The 23,109-nt window shown below is 37.8% G+C and overlaps 1 protein-coding gene across 1 annotated transcript in view; it reads right to left on the bottom strand.

Moving 5' to 3' along the window:
- Nucleotides 1-9,706: 9,706 nt before the first annotated feature.
- Nucleotides 9,707-23,109, bottom strand: part of LOC101853086 (contactin-associated protein-like 2) — a gene marked incomplete in the record, with an annotated part of 226,156 nt that continues 212,753 nt past the window's right edge. The window contains 8 exon segments of the mRNA XM_035969774.1: nt 9,707-10,888; nt 13,506-13,622; nt 15,538-15,632; nt 16,637-16,760; nt 17,842-17,903; nt 19,083-19,394; nt 20,333-20,513; nt 20,970-21,154. Coding sequence (XP_035825667.1) covers nt 10,613-10,888; nt 13,506-13,622; nt 15,538-15,632; nt 16,637-16,760; nt 17,842-17,903; nt 19,083-19,394; nt 20,333-20,513; nt 20,970-21,154 — 1,352 coding nt within the window.

The following is a 23,109-nucleotide window of genomic DNA, read 5'->3' as shown; positions in this document are numbered from 1 at the left end:
TTTCCAAGGACCCTCAAGGTATTGAAGTTACTAAACTTTGGCAGCCATTTTCTTCCTAATTTTACTATTGAAACTAGGTGACCCCACCTCCTTCAATCGCAAATATCTTTACTTCTATTCAAGATAGACAGGCATTTTTTTCGGTGAAAGTAAGGCAAATGGATAAGCTATCGAATGATACCAATAACTCCACATGCCCAAAAATTGATGAGCGCCTGAATCCACCGCGTTGTGACACATATGTACCAGTACCTTTTGTTATGAAGCACTGACTGTGCCTTGTAGATTTGTTACGACTAATATTTTGTACATTTGTCATATTTTGTACGTTTGTTTTGAACGTGTTTTATACTTTTGTTTTAACTACTGTTTTGACCATGTTGATAGTAATCATTATTTGAAACAGTTGGACTTAATTGTTTTTGAACGTTTGATGTCTGATATATAAAAATTCTGTGCGGTGTGACTTTTGTTTTGCCTCTTCGTGTTGTGTGTGTGGGACTGAAGTGACAGTTCAGTTGTTCAACATGAATGTAAAAAAACAAAAAGAACAGAATACAAAGATATATATTAAAAAATTGCATTGATAAATGTGAGAGTGATTCAAAATTGAATACACAACATGTGGCATTATAAGAAACAGGGAATTCCTAAATGAATCCTGGTTGCTTTTTTATTACATACGTTTTTAAAATTTCTTTTTTTGTCCCGTAATGTTTACACTGAGACTAAAAGAATTATTTATCAGTTTGTAAAGTACTGTTTGCTATACTTTTAGTCAATTTGAGCACCAAAAAGATATTGTGTGTGTATTTTAAACCATTTCTTCCTTTTCTTTAATAACAATGTATAACTTATGGCTGAATATGTTTTGGTTAATGACAAACTCAGGGAATCTGCAATTGTGTGGTCAGTGTTGGACGAAGTGCAGAATAAATTCACAGAGAACTTTACTGCTTTGATGTGTCTTGATTTCTTGAGTTTCATCATATCCATGTACTGTTTATTCAGATTTGAAAAAAAAATTGATGATTCTTCTTCTACAGTTGCAGCTTGACTACAGGGCTATTTCAAAGTCCCTGCGTGTGTGTGGTTGGCAGGTTCTCTGGTATGGTTTGCTGCTCTTTCAAACTTTTATTTGCCTTAAATCTCTTCTCCTTCTTTTCTTTGTATGTTACTCTCTAGTAACACTTCTAATCTCCAGTACTTATATGACCTATTTGTGTTACATGTACCAAAATTTTAAAACTAAAACTAAAGCTAAACATTCCTGCTTTGATACAATGGGTTCATCCAGGAGTACTCGGTGAACGACTGGCTTTTTTCTCAGGGATTTTTACTTCCCCTGATTCAAGTGGGGAAGCGTATTACTAGATGCAGCAAGAATTTCCTCAGACTGTTCCTGAACAACTATGTATGATAGTGTATGTTTGGTAAGTGTTTTGTGCTCTGTTCAACTCTGTGAGATTATTTAACACTTTGCAGTCACACCGCCAGCAGTACAAAATACCCCATCTGGTCTCCCAGCCAGGAGAGTGACTGCTAACGACTTCTTGGGCCTGACGCAGAAATGCCTCAGGTGACTGGAACAGATAATTTTCAGCGGCACATTATTGCGCCAAGTGACTGCAAAGTGTTAAGAGGCAGAACTTCCGAACTTAACATCCTTCTCCAATCGGACTGAACCAAGTGAATGGAGAGGCTCGGAAACGTCCCAAACAACAAGTTCAAAAATATACTCCACTGCTCCACTGGATATTGAAACCCGGGTCATCTCCTCCATAGCTGAGCGTGACACCTAACTAGGCTAACGGCACCCCCTTACTTTTAGTATCTATATACCTCGGCTGCTGCATGTCAACTGCTAGACACACACCACCATGTACTAAGGCAAACATTTGGTGCACAAAAGTGTAAAGGTAGCCCCCCCCCCCCACACACACACACACATGCACTCAGGTCCATTGTGCTAATGGAAAAGAAACAATAGTGGGAGGTTGATGGGTGCTCTGGTGTTGTTTTCTCTTTCTTTCTTATCACACATCTGTCGTCCTTATCTCTTCTGCTCCTTTTCTTTGTAACACCTCTTATCTTATAGGCATGATCTATTTTTGTTGTAAATGCAAAAAAAAATTCTTATTAAAACTTAAGAACTTCCAGTATCTAAGTTCCCCTCAGATGTGCACTTGGGTCCATCGTGCTTACAGTAAAAGTAAAACAGATAACGAAGAACAAAATGCTGAGATGAGAGATAAACAAAAGATGTTTAATAAAGTTCATATAGCATTCTTCATAAGACTCACACATTCCTCTCTCATTATCTACAAAAACTTCATTTCTTTCCACACTCACAAACATGCACTCAATCAACACTCACTTTTTGCATACCTACTTACATTCTGAATTGCTCATCATAAACCAAAAGATCGCTTCATGTACAGATGGAAATTGTCTCCGAAAAGGGGTAGAGTTTTTGCAGTTTTGTTGGAAGATGGCTAAGGATGACTGACTAGATGCTCTGAAGACTTACAACGATCAGGAAAATACAAGATGAGAAAAACAATACAGCAGAGCAATTGGATTACAATTCTGTAGTATAAGGCTGCAGCACAATCATGCTTTGAAGAACAAACAAACAAAAAAGAAATAAAAAACATGAATAAGTAATACATTAATTGTTGCACAGATGTTTGAAGAAAAAATAAAAATGCTTTGAAAATACACAAGCTACATCGAAGGACAGGTGATCAACCTGAGACAGGTTTGTCAAATAGGCACATAATTATACTGTGAACAAAGATAATATCTGACACTTGTGCCTTCAGACAGAATGTGACACTGACGGTCGCAGTATGAGTGGCAGTAAATTACAATACATACATGGTCACAGTCAATATAATTACCAATGTCATTGTTTTGAGAAAACTTACCTACCCCCCCCCAGTGTTTACCTAAAAGTCGACCTTATCACTTGGGCAAAAGTGAAATGTCTCAGTTTGATTTTTAGTCCACAAAACAGAACCCTACCCTGTTATACTGAAGATATGAAACAATTAACAGACATTTCTACCTTGAACCTTGCCAGTAATTAGAAACCTGTAAAAAAATAAATGTCTCTGGCAGTTGTGTTGTAATGACCATGAGGATAAAAGGACCCCAGTGAAAGAAAAGGATAAGTCACACGTTTTAAATTTTGAGAAAAAAACCCCTAAAACTTGAAGAAGGACATCCCATTTTTCACTAGAAAAAAAAGTTTAAATTTTAAAAAAATGTATGTATTTGTATGCCCTCATTAACGTAATTTAGATCATTTAGGAGGTGGGCTTCTAACCTTGGGAATCGAACTCCGGTCTCCTGCACGTGACAGTGAAGCACATAACCGCTACACACAGATGCCAGGGAAAACAGAGACTTTGCTTGTTTTTTCAAAGGCAACCCATGTATTCCATTTGGAGCTTACTCATAATTATGATCAATTTATCACTTACGATTTAAGTGAGAAGGGACAAGAAGAAATAAAATGAACCAAGCATATCTCAAGATGTTGCAAAATGTGACTTAGCCTGTTCTTTCATTGAAGTTCTTGTATGCATACACATCAGACAGTAAACCCTAATTAAAACATTTTAATGGATAATGGGGACGGGGTAGGGGGGATAGTGAGCTGATCGCATGTGAGTTCATGAGTTGTAAAGATAAATAATATTGCTGTATACAAAAAAGTATGATGTTCACCACAAAAATAAAAGATGTCAGCAATGAGACTAACAGGTTTTTCAATAATTTAAAAATGAACGTGTTTTTATGCCCTCATCGACACAATTTAGATCATTTAAGAGGCAGGCTTCTGACTCCGCCCATCAGGGCCAACCCGAGCTGAGGGGGATAAACATCCCATCAGAAAGATTGATATACTCAACAAAAATTTCTTCCCACTCGGTAATCGAACTTGGGTTTCCTGTGTGCGACAGTGGAGTGCCTAACCACTACACCACAGACACCAATGATAAGCAGATCGTCACAACATTTGTTCTAAGATGTCAGAAGAAGGTAACATATGAGCTTCTGACCAACATTCTGTCCGTGTCATATTACAAGTGCATAAGTCAACTTTTTAAAGTTTAGAGAAAATAGTAAAAAGGAGTGCCCAAATCAGAATCATCATTTGGCCACTCATTATTTTTCAATTAAAATTTGTAAAGAAACAACGAAGCACAATGAAACGATGAAGTACGAAGCCCTTTGATGTATTTATTAGCATAACAGTTTTATCTGGACACCCCCAGAAATGAATTTTGGAGATTGTGGAATAACATTGACAGTTCTTTCCCCAATACAAAATTGGAAAACTGCTACAATGAACTCCCCTCACAATTTTGATTCCCCCCCCCCTCCCTCAACTCTCCTTCTCCATGCCACACAAAAGGCATGAGTTCAATTCCCACTTGGGCTAGTATTTTATTGGGTATCTCCATCTCAATTCCCACATGGGATAGTATTTTATTGGGTATCTCCATCTCAATTCCCACATGGGATAGTATTTTATTGGGTATCTCCATCTCAATTCCCACATGGGATAGTATTTTATTGGGTATCTCCATCTCAATTCCCACTTGGGCTAGTATTTTATTGGGTATCTCCATCTCAATTCCCACATGGGATAGTATTTTATTGGGTATCTCCGTCTTTCTGCCAGGATGATGAGTACATCCCACTCAGGATTGAAGCAGTCTAACTGCTAAATGATATAAAGTGTGTTGATAGAGATGTAAACACATTTCCAATTTTGACAATTCTACTTCTCCTCTCTGCACTCCCATCCTGTTTGCCAACTGTCAGCATTGTGCCTATACTTCACTGAGTTAAGTTAAGTTTTGTAAGTGTTAAGTTATATGTCATAGAGTAATATTTCAACTTCTTGATTCCATACTGAAGGACATTTCATTACAAACAGAATATACAATATAACATAGAGGCACTTTATTGACACAATTTGTACATTAAGTTGGTCAAAAGCCCAAAGTGTCTACTCAAACTCCAATATACCATTGCTAAAGCCAAATAAATTTTGCGTCTTGGCCTTCACAAAGGTCCGCCAACCTCTAAACAGGTTAGCCCACCTTCAGGACTAGCGTGAACAAATACTCTTTGTAGGTGGTTTATGTTTGGATTTCATTACCAATACTACAACGATGGACCAGTCACAGAATCATAACATAGATTGTTTGTACGGACAACGGAATGAAGACTTATGTACAAAATGGTCATCACATCACGGAATTTCCAGAGAACTTATTCCATACATGACAACAACACAAAGTTGATTAAGGAAGTAGATGCTGAACTTAGTCATATGTGGAATGATAAATTGTGCGCTAGCTTCAAGCAACACTAGGTCTATGCAGAACTAGCTCATGTTGGTTTATTTCACAACAATAAATGCATTTAAAGACCACATTGGAAAAAAAAAATGATCAAAGTCACAAACTCAGAGTTATTGAATTATCGTCTTCACCACGTGCTCTACTTCCAAATTTCACTCCGAAACATTAAACTAAACAAAAGGTGCAAGTTAGAGACACTTTTTGAAAGATGGCTCTATAGCAAATTGTCCAGTTTGTTTTGTACACTGAAATTTTGTTTTAAAATATCAAAACTTGAAAATATGACTTTGGCCATTTTTCCATTAGGGTCTTAATTTATTATGTCTAGTTTAGAACAGGTCTTGAGTATTGCTTTAGTCTGACTATGTTTCTTCACTTGTTTTTTATCATGATTATGTACTTCTCAAACTCTCAACTCCTTTATAGCACTGGAGACTAAGACAAATAGTCATCACTAATACATTTATACATACAACTTCATGCAAATCTAGTCAAACTCTATAAAAGCAAACAGGAATGAGAAACAATCATCTTGCAATAACGAAAGAACCAATAAAGATATCGGTCAAACAATTTTGTACAAACTGAACACCCGTGTGTAAGAATCAAATACTAATACTAACAAAGCAACAGACAGAGGAATTCTCCGATACTGTCATCAAACACTATACACATTCTGGCCGTTGCCTTCTCAAGCCACACTGCTACTCTCTGAGAGAACAATAATTGTGGTACACATCTGAACATTTAATATGAAGAAACAAATTGGTGACATTATAATATACCCTTTTTAAAGCATTGTCTGAACAGTATTTAATGAAGACAGCATTCACTGGCTCAGTTCATTCCAAGTTGAATGAAGTAAGAAGGGAAGAGGGCAGACATTGTGAAGAGAAGAACCGCTATTGATCAAATGTTTCACATTATTGATGGAAGTGAGATGAGCCACAACCTTCATAGCACAGAGAAAGCTCAATGCAAGACTTTGATTGTTCAGCAGCCGAGGACAATGATGCCATTTGAAGTGAAAAACCTAGTACTTTATAACTGCATCAAGTTTTGTGACAAATTGAGAATAAAAATTTCAAGAGCAATAATTTCTGTCCAAATTGTTCAGTTTCAGAAACGTTTGTATATAGAAATGAAAGAAATCGATACCATACTAAGATAGAAAGATGTGGGAACTTTTATCTTGATGCAAATCGTTTAAAAAGTCAGTTTTATTGAGATTCTCTAGTGCTAGGTTTTTCCCTCCAAACGGCACAACAAATTCAAACAGAGGATTCAATAAGGCAGAGGCACCTCTTCATGTAAAGAGATTTCAGCGTTTAAACAATAGGTGTAACTACTGACGGCAGGAAATCAACATGAGACAGGAAATAACAATCGAACAATTCAAGTCACAAACAACTCAGGTACTCATGAAGGGTTTTGAGACAAAAATGACATGTCCTAAAAGTTTGAAAAAGTAGAAAAAGCTGATTACTTCATTTACAATCTATACTGTTTATTTTTCTATTCGTCTACTTGTCCATTTGTCTACAAAGTTGGGATCATCACAAAATTCTCAATCTCTACGGTTTCAAAGACAAAACTGTGTTGAAGGAGCACCAAACCACTTGGTTACCGAACATTTTGAGAAAAAGTCGTCTATTATAGGGAGGTAGGGAAGTTTGAACCTCCAAGACAACCTACTCTTTCCCACAGCCCTTAAGCCCTTCGAGTTTATTACAATACATGTAGATTGAGGAACTTGTGACAAGGTATCAGTTTGGTGGGTCCAGACACAAGAAAGCAAAAACCTTATGCTACGCTCACAGCAAGTATGTTCAGTTTTCTGTTTATACTTCCATAGACCATGAGACTTCCAGTAAAGCTGTCTCGGACTATCTTACTCAAAAACTTCTAAAACAGGCATAAGCAAACTTTGGTCCACGGGCCAGATCTGGCCCTAGAGCAATTTCAGTTGAGCCCATGATTCAACCTTGTAATCAATAATGAATGTGGCCAACAGTGAGTTTATAATTAATGAAAACAAAACTGTCCATCTTGAATATTAATATTACAATGTTCAGACCCAGCTGGTAGCAATAGATCTAATGTCTTACCTCATGAAATGTCCTGGAGAGATAAAGGCTAAGCTACAGTACCAGTTTTACTCTCTCTTCAGAGTGTTCGGGTCTTTTACCCAATTTCACCTAAATTTCTCCTGCTTTGGCCTACGACATATTCAGAATCGCTTAATCTGGCCCCTGACTTGGATACGCTTGCCCATGCCTGTTCTAGAATGTTAATGAAAAAGGCAAAATGTGATGAGCGAAGGTGTGAAGTTCAGCAAATAATGATTCATTTAGGCAGTGATTTATTCATAGGCTCAAAGAAACACAATATTATGTTATGAAATTGCTGGCAAAAGTTTGACTAAAGTAAAAAAAAACAACAACCCACAAACAAACTTAACTATTAAAAAAAATAATATATGACAAGTAGAAAAAAAAGATATAATATTTTTATATTCATATATGTATATAAAGTCCCAGGCAATTTACCTTGTTTCTTACAGATTCCAACCCTTAATGAAGACATTTTGTCTGATTTTGTCTGAATGCAAGCTCTTGTGTGATCCTGCCATCATGTGCGCAGAGGTAAGGAATGTTGCCTTGTTTACAATATAGCTCATAATACTTAGGTAAAGCCAAAACTGTTGGCATTAAACAAAATTTGCACATTTTCAGGAAGCCTGCTCTATAATATTCTTCAATGGAAGCTCAAGTTATTTTGAGCTATGTTGAGGGAAAAAAAAATCAAATATATTATCTTGAGCATGTCGCAATTTGGTTCTTTAACCAAGCTGAAATATCTGCACATGTATTTATTGTAAGTGTTGTATGTAATCCACATAGCTGTAAAAAATACTAATGACCTCGTCTTTCTCTCTTCCACTCCTTCTGCCACACTGCTGGTTCCACAAAACTGGGAGTTGCTTGTTTTCCTTGTATTGTTCTGTTCTCATCATTTAGCTTACATAACACAAAGCCATACCTCCCCTCTCCATCTAGAGATGTGTGGATGCACCTTCCACTATGGCTGTTCCATCAGCCCTCGTATTCTAAAGGCTATTTTACTACATCGTTACAACTTTAATTCTTATTGTAATGACTGTAAAGATCTCCTTGTCAAATTCTCCAAGCTTGATTTTGCTCCATTTGCATTTACCCTTTGAACCCATAGGGCCATTAAATCAGGTGGGGGAATACTAACCAGCATCCTGTGTGGACTGTACATCAGAGGATAACCACATATTTGAGAGGTCCACGGATGTGGACTTGGGAAATATCAAGGTTCAGGGTTCAAAGGATTAAGGAACTTGAGTGTCCTAAAATGTTAGTTCTGAAGGAACCCTTGCGAGCATCAACAGGTAAATTAGGCCCAGTAAACATGTACAAAAGGAGACACTGAAAACACTCAGTGGTCAAAGACCTATGCCACTTACAGAGTAAATTTATACCTCTTTCACACTTCTTGACATTAACATTTCATAAGATAGAACTCAGTCATTGAACATTTTCAGGGTACTTTGGATGAAATTAATCATCAATGCAAGGGAGCCATTTGTTCCAACCAAAAATTAAAAAAAACACTTAAGGCTAGGAAAAGTTTCCATTACAGTAACTGCCCTGGTTATGTCTGTTACAGTGTACAAATGTCTCAAAGTAACAAACCAACCACAGACCCACAATGATGTCAAGCACATGTCGGTGTCACAGCGTTTACGTGGGTGGGTACTGGGGTGTGTCCTTGAAGCAAGACACAACAACCTTGGCTGAAAAACACATGGCGCAGCATAGAGGCGACCAACAATATGCCAGCCATGATTACAACAAGAGAATCATTGTTATAGGTGAGGCAACGTGGTGAAATCAGGCGCTCGTCAAATTGTTGAAATCTGAGAAATCGGCATTTCTCGGTCAGTTTGGAAATCTTTTTAAAATTTTTGTTTTTTGGCCCAACACCTTGTATGTCCATTCAAAAACACTTTTATATGTGGATATTATGGACAATTGTTGATTAAAGGCACAAGAAATGTAAATTTGCAGTGTCCAAGGACTCATATGCTTTGCAAATCACCAAACTCTGACCGGCCATTTTCTCGCTAATTTTACTTCTGAAACCAGGCGACCCCACCTCCTTCAATCTCAAATATCTCAACTTCTATTCAAGATAAATGGATAATCTTTTCATCGAAAGCAAGGCAAATGAATAACCTTTAAGATGATATCAACAACTCCACATGCCCCAAAAATGACAAGCGCCTGATTCCACCGCGTCATGAGACATATTATCTTGTGTTTCTTCAGGTGTTGCCTATATATACAATGGGGTCCCCGTAAACCAAACATGGTTGATCCAAAAACACCAGCAAACTGGAAAAAAAAAAATTCTTAGTTTCTTTTCCTTCTCTTTGAGCAACCTCTCCAAACCGAAAACCCCATTTGACCAAAGAAAATCCGGTGGTCCCACAGATTTCAGTTCATGTGGACCCCACTGCCTTTGGGGTTTCCAGTGTTTTGTATTTCTCTCTCATCTCTCAGGAATTGTCTTGCTCGGCACAGTCAGTGGTTCCCATTTCCATTTCCTTCTCTCCTCCTTGGAAAATATTTTAAAGACTTGTCGCAAAATTCAGCTGACATAACCAATAATAAACCAAATAACGACCGTCTCCAAATTTCCAAATTCAGCTGAAATCACTGACAATTATAATCCAGAGCCACAAAATGAGAATCAGTAGCAGAACACACTTTAAATCCGTTAATACTGATCTTCACGGAACTGTGGATATATAATGAGTGCTCTCCACAAAAATGTCGATATATACATACATGGGTATAAATGGACATGTATCCACTGGGGTGTCCTTTCCAAAACTTTGGCTATACCTGTATATAAGGGGATATATCCAACGGAGTGGTCTTCCTAAAAGTGTGGATATTTGTGAATACTAGTGGATAAATACATCCATCTGAGTTTTTTCCACAAAAGAGTGGATATATGTGGACATAAGTGGATAGATATATCCATGAGAGCATCAGACAGGAGAGCCACCTGAAGATTTTTCACACAAGTGTGGATATTCCTGGATACCAGCTTATACATACATCCACCTGAAAGTTTTTCACAAAACTGTGGATGTATGTGGATATAAGCGGATACGTATCTCCACTGTAGTGTCAGACACTAGTGCCCTCCTGCAGCAACCTTTCTTTAGCGCTGAGCCCGGAGAGGTTGGGCGAGCCGTCCATGTGAATGTCTGGGACGTGGAATGAGAACAGTTTGTGAGGATGGTCAGGGTCGTCATCGTCGTTCAAGGTCTCCGGAGTGATGTCGTCCTCTGTGACCTCTGGCCTTGACTCTGCCTCATAGCCCGAGTCGCCGTTACCTTCTGCCCCGCTGGTCATGTGACTTGACCCCGGTGGTGAGTTCGAACCCTCCAGTGTGTCTGCCTTCTAAAATGACAAGAAAAAGTCAGTATAACTCAAACGTATTTTGAGTCTACTATAATAGGAAATAGCAGCATTGACTTAGAGCACATAAAATCAAAATCTGCTCATTGTGGATAACAGGAATTAATAGTGCAAAACACTTTTTTAACTCTTACATCTTGTAGACCTATTCCCAGCAAGTTCTCATGAAAATAAGCACACATTGGTATTTTCATTAGGCTATGATTAACATACTGGTAGTGAATAAAATTTATTAATTATTTTACTTTGTTAAAATCCTTCAAATGGGTATATCTAAATCTAACATAAGAAAGTAGAAAGTAATTATCAAAGTCATATGGTGCACGGAGAGAGTAAGAGAGCAGACATAGGTAACAGAGGGATAGGAAAGAGACACCCTCAAACCTCCCTTCTCATAAATATATGAATCCAGCCCCGATATGATATCTAGCTTCAAATAGTAACAAAACATCTAGTGTTGTTGAAAATAGATACGTTTTAGCAAAGAGAAGTGCTTAAATGCATTAACTGCAAGTAAGTTCAAAGAAAAAGTAAGATACATAAACAAAAGTTGGAAAATTAAGAAACAAGACGTGACAGTGGCACCCTCCAACCTCCTGCAAAGAAACCCCCAAAAAGTAAAAGAGATTTAAGTACAATAAACAGTGACTCTATACAAAAATCTGTTTTCAAAGAAATCTGGGTAAAAAAGCAGCATCAACCTCTGTAATGCAGAGAGCACCAGCATTTTGGGACAGCAAAGGGAAGCAACTGAAAGCTGAGAGAGAGACATGTCATGCAGGGGAGAGAATGGAGAGCGCAGTACACAAACATGACAAGAAATTAGTCTGGTGGGTTTTTACACTTCAACACAAAGATGAGTACAGTTTTATACATATTAAAATAGGTACCAAAAAAGTTCTTGAAAAAACTTATTAGAAAAACAGATAACATATAAAAATTCTTGACGAAACTATCAATACAAACATAAAATAACAACTACTGACAATAATAAAATCTAAATAGTTACACCATTTATCAGAAAAGATGGAAGCCATTTCATTCTCTTCGTCAATATCTTTGAAGAGTTGGGAACTACAACACAATATAATACTAGATAATAATAGTTTGCACCTACATAGCACATATCTTCACTAGAAAGTAGCCGCCATATGCTTTACACTAGGCCTACAGTTTATCATTTCCTCAACAGACCCAGGAACAATCTGAAACACTCTAAGCTTCTTGGGAAGCATTCAGTGAAAGCTGCCATTTTACAGGTGCTCAAATATTAACAAACTGACAAGATCTTTCTTAGACGAGATCTCAGCTGTTTTACAGCACTCAACCACTAACGTACTGACAAGATCTTCCACTGCCTTTTATCAGGTAACCATTTCCACCAGATCGAAGTGACCTGCATTTAGTGTCTTTCATTTTTCCGAAGAGACAAAGATCATACTTCATTACAGCTGGGCTGCTCGAGATCTGCAAGTGAATCAGTGCTACATTCTTACCCCTCTTTTCTACTATCGTTGCTGTTAACGACCCTAAAATGCTAAACTCTCAATATAATTTTATGTATTCCACTTAAAAAAGGACAATGTCTTTGTGGGACAAACCCTCATGAAAAGGCGTAAAGAAATTTAAATAGATTTTGCCTATGATATTTAGCGAATATAGGACAAAGTGCATCGATCACTTTACAGTCAATTTTGTTGACAGAACTCGATTTGGCATTTAAGTTTATAATCATTTACCAGCATTTGTCAATTTAAAATAGAAAAAAGGATATAAATGGTCTGTACTCCTTGCACACTTTGTGTCTCTCAATGATAATCCCATCTTTTCACTTCCTAATGCAGTTGAAATTGTCCTCACCTTCCATCAATTGTCCAAGAGAAAATTGGATGTCATAGATAGGTGAACGTTTTGGACAGGGCCATTATAATGTAAAAAAACGTGAGAGGGTAAATAGGAAGAGATCACTGGTACGGGTGACTGTGTTGAACAGGTTGCCGTTAGAGCAAGTTCAACTGTATATTTTCTCCACTCTGATTTCCGCAGCACTCTAAACATTTACTAGCATTTAATTCTTTAATTCTAGACAAGGATCTTGTTATAATAGAGACTTACTCCCACTTGAGGAGTCCACAGGAAAAACGAGCATATTCAGAAACTGGAATTTGTGAGGGTGTCAATTTTTAATGCTTGTGGACTCATAACTTCATATTTGTTTGATTGGTGGTTAATTATTGTTTGTTGAATGGGAAATCTAACGACAATAATCAATCAACAGTTGAATGGAAATACTGTTATGAGTCAACAAGCATTCAAGATTGATACACTCACAATTTTCAGTTTGTGACTATTCACGTTTTTCCCGTGGACTCCTCACTTCTTTCAGACGGTAACTTCTCATGCTTCATTACTCGGTACAATTGAAATTTAATCTCCTAAAACGAGGTACATCACTAATGATAAGGAGCTAGTGCTACACAGCAGCCTATGCACCATAAGCTGAACACCGCATGGTGCGTGGAAGACACAGCATTCAGTCGGAACCACAAACAAGTCTAGTAGGGTGAGGATCCTAGGGACAGTTACACTCAGCACAAACCTGGTAGCTGTCACCCCCAAAACTTGACGGGTGGCCCGAGAAACTGCTGAGATGGGACTCTTCTAGTTCATCAGGAATTGGGCCCAGCAAAGGTTTATTGAAAAACATGATGTCTTCCTACAGTGAGAGAAGTTGAGTGATTCATTTGTCAAAGAAACTTCCTTACTAGAGTTGCTTTAGGACAAAGTCAGGGATCAATATTCAGACTTTGACCGCAGCTCCACTCAAACCCATGGTTCCTGATGGGATGATGGTGATTAACATAACAGAAAAACAACTTAAATAAGCAACTGTTAAAAAAATAATTGTATAAATAAAAAAACAACAACAATAAAAATAAAAAAGACCACAACCATCTTTCAAATGTGTCGCCCGTCTCTTTCGTAAGAATATATAATTTGATCATACAGGTGTGAAAACAAATAAAACTTGTTGATATTGGTGTGAAAACCAAATCAGAGAGTAACATTTTTTAAAGATATTCAGCATGTGTCTCAAACTGAGTAAACATCAAGCATAAGTTGGATGACCATCAAATAAGACAAAGACTTCAAGACAAATGCATATTTGCGAAGAAGAATAAAAGCAAACAGATACTGAGATATGATTTGACCCGCAAAAGCTGTTGGTGTAATTATAGTGAAAACAAAACTGCCCACGCCACTAAGTAAATTCTGCTTGAATTTGAATTTTTTTTAAAAGCAGCTTAGAATTTAAATAATTATTCATCTGTTATGAAAAGTAGTTCAAAAGTAGTACACAGAAAATCACCAAGTAATGATAATGGTTTTGCAGCAAATAAAAGTGTATGACCCAATTTTTGCACTGATAAAAACGAAAGTCTTAAACATCTGCAGCAAAGCACATTGAAAGCAAAGAGGTCAAAACAAAGTGGTCATGCATCCAAAACAGTCTAAAAAGAACCTCATTTGATCTAAGAATGGAACAAATAATATGTTGATTGTCTGTACTTATGGGGTATTGTGTCATACGTAACATTGAAAAACTATTAAAGTTTGTATTTTATACACCCCCAACAGGAATAAATAAAAGTATTTCTTTTATGCTATGCTATTATCAGAAAATAATCAGCTAAGCTGTCAGTTTATGATAAAGAATCTCATGCAGCAGCACCATTTTTTCTTTGCCACATTGTTCCTAAAGACGTCAAGGCAAATCAAATCACATCATGGCCGAACAGCGCGCTCGCTGATCCTCAACAGAGTCAACATTCGCAGTCTCAAATTAGTCCAGGTCGAAGCAGGGAAATTGGTTTGCAACTGAATGATGGAATAAGCGGGAAAGACCCCGAGATGCATCTCAACTCAACAAGAGCAAAAATTTAAGGTCTTAGTGAGAAAAGCGAGCAAGGAAGAGATCCTGCTTGAATAGATGGTAGCTTTCCACCTTCCAATAACTGACCCTCTGCCCCACGCTGCGCCAAAATCATCCTTGTTGCTTTTCCACAGGAGCAACTCCCTGCACAAAAGAGTGATTATTCTCAGAGTTATACACTGGCCTGCACATACAAGAGGTTACATATTCATCCCCGCGTTCACAAATTCTGATCAGACGGATATCAGAGTGTTTTCTCCAAGGATAAGATCAAAAGACAGGGTATTCATTGGTGCTCCCACGATTCACAGTTCAGACAATCTCTAGACAGATGAAACACTGATTTTTGTGTATGTTTTTACCATGCCTCAGGAAATTTCTCTTCATGGAGATCAATAAATTCAAACATTGGCAACCATGGTTCAATATTCATTTCTCTGGTCAGATATTTTATAAAACACATCCCCTATATCATTCAGGGTTGGGTTTTTTTTCTGTCGCTCATCTGTCCTCATTCCTTATTTAACCTACTCTTGAGCTACCCCTATCTCTAGCTTTTTGCCTTCAATTCTTTTACAAGACACCCTCAAAAAAGTTTAGACTGCATCGCAAACACAGAAAATCAAATGTACATGACTAGACAGGTGTGCAGAAAACAACAAAGACCCAGTGATGCGGAGTGAGAGAGAAGTCTCACATTGTGTGCGGGCGTGGTGGTGTCTGCCTGGTGGTCCCACTCCAGCTCTCCCTCGCCGTGGCTGCGCCGGACCGGATCCTCTAGGGCTGGGGTACCTGGCAAAAACGAGATGGTGCTCTTCAGTTTAGTTACCATCTTACATCATAATCATAAATTAAAACAATAATAATAATAATAATAATAACAATAATAACAATAATAATGATGATGATAAAATAATAATAACAATAATATTTTAAAAAAATTATAATAACAATAATAAATAAAATAATAACAATAAAGACAATATCATTAATTATAATAATAATAATAATAATAATAATAATAATAATAATAATAATAATAATAATAATAATAATAACAATAAAATACTACTACTACTACTACTACTACTACTACTACTTCTACTACTACTACTACTACTACTACTACTACTACTACTACTACTACTACTACTACTACTACTACTACTACTACTAATGATGATGATGAAGATGATGATGATGATGATGATGATGATGATGATGATGATAATATTAATATTAACTGATTGCATTTAATTAACATATATGCCTGCTGAGAGTAAACATGCTTTATGCACTGAACAGTGTAGGCCTACTATTACCCTGGCAGATCTATAAATGTTCTCAAATAATCTTGAAAAGCACTTGACACAAACTGTGATGTTACAGGGTTAACAAATGCTCCAAGATGAACGTACAGAAAAGATCTTTCATAGTTTTTAGTCAGTTACCCAATCTTACCAGGGTGAAATACTTAAAATTTGTGTAAAGTGTTTTTTTCTAAGGATTTGGCAGGAAAGGTATACTTCAGAACCTGATTTGGCTAAAGCATGTGTTATTAAGTTTCTGATGAAGTCCTTTAGGTGAAATATTTACCATTTATTTTGGGATTGCCTATAGATCAAACTGCAGCCCACAAGTCTCCTTATTTCTTATTACTTTTCCAAACTGCCAATAATGTTTTACCACTTTCCTATTAGCCTGAGAAAGTAAACAGAAACCAGCTGCACTGATATCTTTTACCATTTTCCTGCCAACATAAGAAAGTTTAGATAAATCAGATCTTGACGTTTTACCGTTAGGAAGTGGCACTTGCCGTCTCTCCAGTTCTTCCAAGACCTCTGATATGGAGGAAGCCGGTCGTTGTTTTCTTGCGTTGTAGATGGGATTGATAAAGTCGACCTCATCATCCGTCAGAGGCTAGGAGAGGGAAACAAAGATGAAAATATGTGTGTGTGTGTGTGTGTCTGGAGAAGTGGATAAAAAGTCCGCTTACATTGTTTCAAGCTACATTTTGAAAATGGAAAGAAAATGTTTTCAAACAAAATGCTTTCCTATAAAAAGACAATAGTTCCATCATGTCTGAACCTTAACTCAAAAGGATTTTAATTTATTTGTCTTCTATGCATTTTATTAGGAATTATTTTGATGGTTGCGTATTCTTTGAAATATACAAAATACCTTTAAAAAGTGACAAAATCGAATGACCAGACTGCATGTCCCGAACAAGTTAAGACATGCAATATGTCTCACATATGTCTTTTTTTGGTTTTCCTTGTCAGTAAGAGCAGGCCTAATTCCAACTCCTGATGGACTAGTCTTTACTGGCTTGTGTAACTATGTAATACTTTAGTCACATCAAATTTTCATATGACGACCTTTTCATTCATTATCGCTTTATTTTTCATATTAAAAAAAATAATAATGTGGCATTAATTCCATTTACTTCAACACAAACAGAAAAAGATCTACTTTAGCATGGAAAATCTGTTGTAGTATTTTCTGATTTTCTGATCTCTTAAACACTTTACTCTAAACAGATTAAGAGACATAAAGAAAGATATGAATTAAAGGTATTGTGACAAGAGAAGACATATTATGTCCACAAAGTGACCAACACAGGACGAGCTGATCGTTTCACTCAGTGTGTTTGATCCGTTTGCCGATGGAGAAAACACTGAATCAAAGCTGTACAAAATCAATGGTCTCAGCATGTTTTGAAAAAAAAATATTTAAACTCAGATAAGATTAAAAATCAAACTTGTGATTTACAGGGAGAAAAACAGAAGATAAAGAGTCGGAGATGCAAAATCATTGATTACAGCATGTTTTGAAAACAAATATTTAAACTCAGATAAGATTAAAAAATCAAATGATCTACAGTGAGAAAAACAGAAGATAAAGAGTTGGAGATACCCCATTTTGTCACCTAACCCTTTACATGTGAAGCGCCTAGTTTCAGGCAGTAAGGCAAAAATCATTAACTTGTCATGGCACTCACATAATTTCCCTGGCTGTATCTCTGCTTAGACGGGTCGTGGGGCAAAGTGTCTGCCTTAGGCCCTGAAAACATTCAGGCAAAGTTTAGGAGAAACAAGCACAGAATTTTTTCATTGAAATCTACATGTTCAGAGAGTTCATAGTTTATAATTCCTTGCTCAAAAACAGGTGCTGGACAAATATGACCGGAAAATTCGATTTTGTTTGTCTTTGATGGTGTAATATTGTGAACTGTGTAATGTTGAAAAATTATTGCAAGTATGTATTTATGTACATAGCTATGTATGTAAACAAGTGTAAATTGAGTTATAACATTTTTATAATTATTCAACATAATAAGATGAAAAAGAGGCAGAGATAGACGGAAAATAACTTCCTAAGAGATCTCGACGAGATGGGTGACAGGAAAAGACCAGGACAGTTTAGTCTCATAGGTATGACAGTCAATTTGAAATCAAAACTATAATTGGTCTGAAGAATGAGAAGAAGAAGATTAGAATTCCATAACATAAAAAGATACAATAAAAATGATCTAAAGCAAGAAGAAAAGTGGTAGTCCCAGGCAGGTGGACGTCTTACACAGTGTCATTATGATGTTAGAAATACGCAAGGGAGGAAGCAGGAAATGGCTATTTTTTTTGTGGTTTAAAAAAAAAAAATTTTATGACGCTCGCAACTGCATAAGGTCATATGAGCGTGCGGGACACACCAAACATTTTCAATTGGTAGGAAATTTTGAATTTTGCTCGGGTGGCGGCTGAAGCCTACTCTTATCCATTTTGGACCACCAAGGGATCTTAAGCGTGCGCAACTTGCACACAGGACCTCTGAGATTTTTCGCCCTTGTCCAAGAAGGCTAGGTGTAGATCTTTCCTACCAGAAGATCAGGGGTGTTGCTGAAAGACAGCAGTAAGAAGGAGCCAAGGTGTAGCAGTAGAAAGGCTGCAGAAAGAGTCAGGAGTCCAGCGTAGGGGGCAAAGGAGTTGTAGGGGTGGGGGCAGAAACTGGAGACAAAAGCAGACGACAGAGTATTGCAAGAGAGAAGGAAAGAAGGTGAAAGGAGACAATTTCAGATAAGAAAATTTTCCCATTGCTACCCGGATTCAAACCTTTTGAATGAGAGGCGAACACCTTAATCTCTAGGCCACAAGAGCCCCCTAAATGTCTGTTTGTACAGGTAATTGTCTTATAAATGTCCATTAAAGCAAGTTTGATGGTATAGAAAAAAAAAGAGAGTCTTACTCCTGGGACCCAGCATGGCGGAGATCATGCTGAACTCATCCAGCTTGGCCAGATGATCTGACGGAACCTTGTTGTTTGTCTCCGCCGGCGGGCGGGGGCGAGACATGCGAGGCATGGTGTGGGATGTGAACGGGGCTGGCCCGCCATACGGAGACGAGTCGTTGTGGTTCAGAGGTTGCTTCAGCTCCATGTCGGCCTCGCCTTCCTTCTTGACCAGGTAGTCTCCTTGTCGCTTCTTCCGACGCCGCACAAGGACCAGAGCAACGCACAAACTGATGATCAAGATGGCTGCAATCACGCACACCACAATGACTGGGGATGGAGATAGAAACAATAAGGCTGCATTCATTAAAAATAGTGTTTCCCCACTTTTAACACTTTTCAAGTCTTTGGGTGGTTGGAAGGTGCTCTGTTACGGTTTGCTCATCTATTATCCTTATCTCTTCTTTTTTTTGTAAGTTATTCTCTAGTAATACCTTTAATCTTCAGCACTTATATGACTTATTAGTGTTGTAAGGACTGTAAAACTCTTTCTAAAACAAAAAAAAAACATGAAAAGAGAAAACCTAGCCCAACACTTTTTCCTGGTGTGTGCTCCGTCTTAGCTTGAAAAGTGGGGACATTACGAGGAGGCTGAATCTTTCAGGGTGTATCGAACACATAACTTATGTCTGACAGAGCCCAAAGGCCATGTTGTGGCACATTTTGATCTGTATTACACAAATCAGAGGCACAAATTCGCATGTTTTACAAAATGTGTGTTGTAGTTTGCCTTTTCAAGTTTAAGATTTACAAAAATCAAATTTAACAATTTGTTTTTTAAAAAATGCTCCAAAACAATGCATCTTAAGTGTTGCTGAAAGACAAGAATGAGCTTCCTCAAAGAGTTAAAAGCCTACAGGCAAAAACAAAGTTTGAACATTCTGATGGAATATCTTGCTCAAATGGGATTCAATTCAGAAGTGGGGAAGTTATATTATCAAGTGACTCCATCTGTCTGCTGGGATGTTGTAGGCTACCCCACTCAGCCTAGGTTGCCCCTGATAAGGAAGGTCAAAGCAGCCCCAGGTCAGTACGACATTGTGTCCTTGGGAAAGACACTTTACACCCATTTCCCATTTGGCTCGGTCCTTTCGGAGATGGATGCTAGACTCGGAGGTACCACCTCTTAAATAACCTAATAGTATTGATAGGGACATTAAAACCTCTACGCTTATTTTTACAGCCCGCGAAATAAACAAAGTTCTCACTGATTGTGATGTCATCAACAGGCTCTGAGCTGGGCTGTAGAACCACCAGGTGTGTGTTGTTCTTGCCCGATTTGGTGCTGGTGAAGATCAATGGGGTGGTTGGTGGGCTGCCCTGGTTCGGAGCCGCACCCAAGGTCACAATCTCAATGTCGCTGTCCAGCCACGGAGGCATTGTGATGTCCTGCAATGAGGTCAACAAGCTATAAAATTGGCGATACTCTCAGTAGCATGCTAAGTACACAAGGATCAGATGAAAAGATTAACAGTCCACACTGTTTAACTACAACTGAACAGTGGCAACCAGCATGGCATAATTGTAAAATAGTTTGCATTGGTGTAATATTGTGTATTTGGTATTCTTTGTAAGCATATGTGCTTAAATATGTATTTTTATGTATGTATGTATATTTGCCATTGTAACCCGAATTTCCCCACAAGAAATAATAAAGTGCCATTTCTTTCTTTTTTTCGTTTTTTCTTTCTTGTTTCTTTCTTTCTTTCTTTTTTTCTTTCTTTCTTTCTCTTTTTCTTTTTTTCGCTTTTACTTCTTTCTTTGATGGATACAAGACTTTTTGAGACACTGGGATATCCGAACAACATCGAAGAAGACAAAACCGCACAAAGTGACATAACTGACCATGTGGGTCCCTGGTGTGACTTTCTCACTCATGGGTGGCGTAGTCGGTTCTGCCTTGTCTGTGTCGCTGGTGCTGCAGCTCTGAGTCTCGTCCCCGAGCACGTCGATGTTCTTCACGTCCAGGTACAGGTCTCGCAGGGAGTGCAAGGTCACGGCACTCGTGTCTTTGGGCTTGAACGCCGTGTCTAATCGGAGTTATCAAAATAATAATAATAATAATAATTTTTAAATTTTTAAAACTAGATCTAGATCTAGATCTACCCAGCAAAAACAAAACACAGACTATGAAATCGATTTCGATTTGCTCGAACCTCCGTGATTACCCTAGACTCGAGTCCTCTTACGAGAACGTACACAACAAGCAAGAGCGGATATTTCCTGAACAGATAACAATTAATTGATAATAAATATTTGTACCGCAGTATGTGCTGCGCCTCCTTTTTCTAATCTGTTTCACTTTCACCCAACCATACCGCACCAGGCAATTATGATCCCAGTCAGACCAGACAGTCGAGCAGGGTACGCGAGGCCTGGTGCGCATGGGAAAAAAATCACGGACGGTTCGCCGAATGAATGAGTCGTCTAGTCTTTCCCGACCCGTACGATCGGCCAACACAGCCAACCAACCAACCAACCAATCATTCCCGTACGGTACACAACGGCGACAGCAGCAGCAGCAGCAGCTAGCAGACGATACACACACACACACGCACGCACACACACACACACACACACACACACACGACAGGACAGACGATCTCTCCTCGGTTCTTCTTCTCCCGGTGACGGCGTTCCGTGAACTTAGCGCCGTGTCGCGGTTCTTTATTTATTGTACACACGTATTTCATCACAGAACAGGGCGGATTTCTTCTCTCCCCCCTCTCTCTCTCACTCACTCTCGGAGGCCACGTCCGTCGGGGACAGCTACTGCGGCTGTGTCGCCAGATTTTTCAAGTTCATGAACTCAAGTGTCGTGTGTCGAGACCGGACTTCTTGGGAACAGCTGATTGTTTTAGAGAAATCTGTGTGCAGAAATTGTTTACTCAACAATCAATTACAATACAAGTTTATAATCAAATTGTGACTGTTAACAATGGAGAGAGAGAAAAATTGTGCCGAAAAATATTCAAAGGTAAAAGCGATTTTTAGAGGAGAATGAACTGGACTAATTTCGTTTCTTGTTTATTCTTTCTCATAATCTAACAATAACGCTCTTTCTAAAACAAAAAAAAAAACATGAAAGAGAAAAACCTTTCTGTCTCAGTATTCATCACGAAGTAACTCGTAGTTAGCCCACGCAGAAAGCAAAACAAAAACCAGCGAGCTGTGCCTATGTGGTTAGACAGAGATACACCGTGAGCTGCTGAGACGTGCGTACCTTGAAGTAGAGAAGACTCATCAACCGTATAGCAGCGAGATGAGGGCAGACTGTACGGTCGCAATTTCTTCTCTTGCGTGGACTATTCAAGGTAGAATTTATGATATATATTTCGTTGGCATGCTGTTCAAATGTGCTAAGCCCAAAAAGCAACATTTTTAATAGAGATAGAAAGATAAAAAAAGAAACTATTCATTGCTTTTTAATAATTGTAGGCCTACCTATATTATTATGTCTTTTTTAAATTCATTTAGATTTTAACCCTCGACAAAATATTTTTAGGGATATGCAACCGATAAAACTGTTGTTATTTTAACAGCAAAATTAATCTAAAAATTTTAATTTCAAATTTTGGTCTTAGTACGTATCGGTCAGAACACCTGACCGACGATTTACATGGCAATGACGAACGTTTTCAAAATTTTCTTAACTTCACTTTCTTCGCCATACAGTGACTTTGCTTTCTATATATTTCATGCTTTTGTTATCCTCACATTATCTGGTCTGACATTGAATTCTATTCTTCTTGATTTTTTTCTCGCTTTTCTCACTCCCCAAGCCTGCCTGTTTTCGTCCATTTACACTATTATAAGTTACTACTTTTATTGTTTTGTAGTATCTTGTATTTTGTCATTTTTGACATTGGAACGAAAAACAGTGCGTTAGCAGGATGTTCTTATGCTATAAGACCAAAAGCTATATTTTTTTTTTCCAGGAGAAAGAAGAAAAACCGTTTCATTAAAAAAAATAATTAATTATATG

Source organism: Aplysia californica, unplaced genomic scaffold (assembly GCF_000002075.1).
Source record: "Aplysia californica isolate F4 #8 unplaced genomic scaffold, AplCal3.0 scaffold00181, whole genome shotgun sequence".
Classification (NCBI taxonomy): Eukaryota; Metazoa; Mollusca; class Gastropoda; order Aplysiida; family Aplysiidae; genus Aplysia; species Aplysia californica.
Note: the sequence above shows the minus strand (reverse complement) of the source record. Positions and strands in the feature narration are given on the sequence as shown.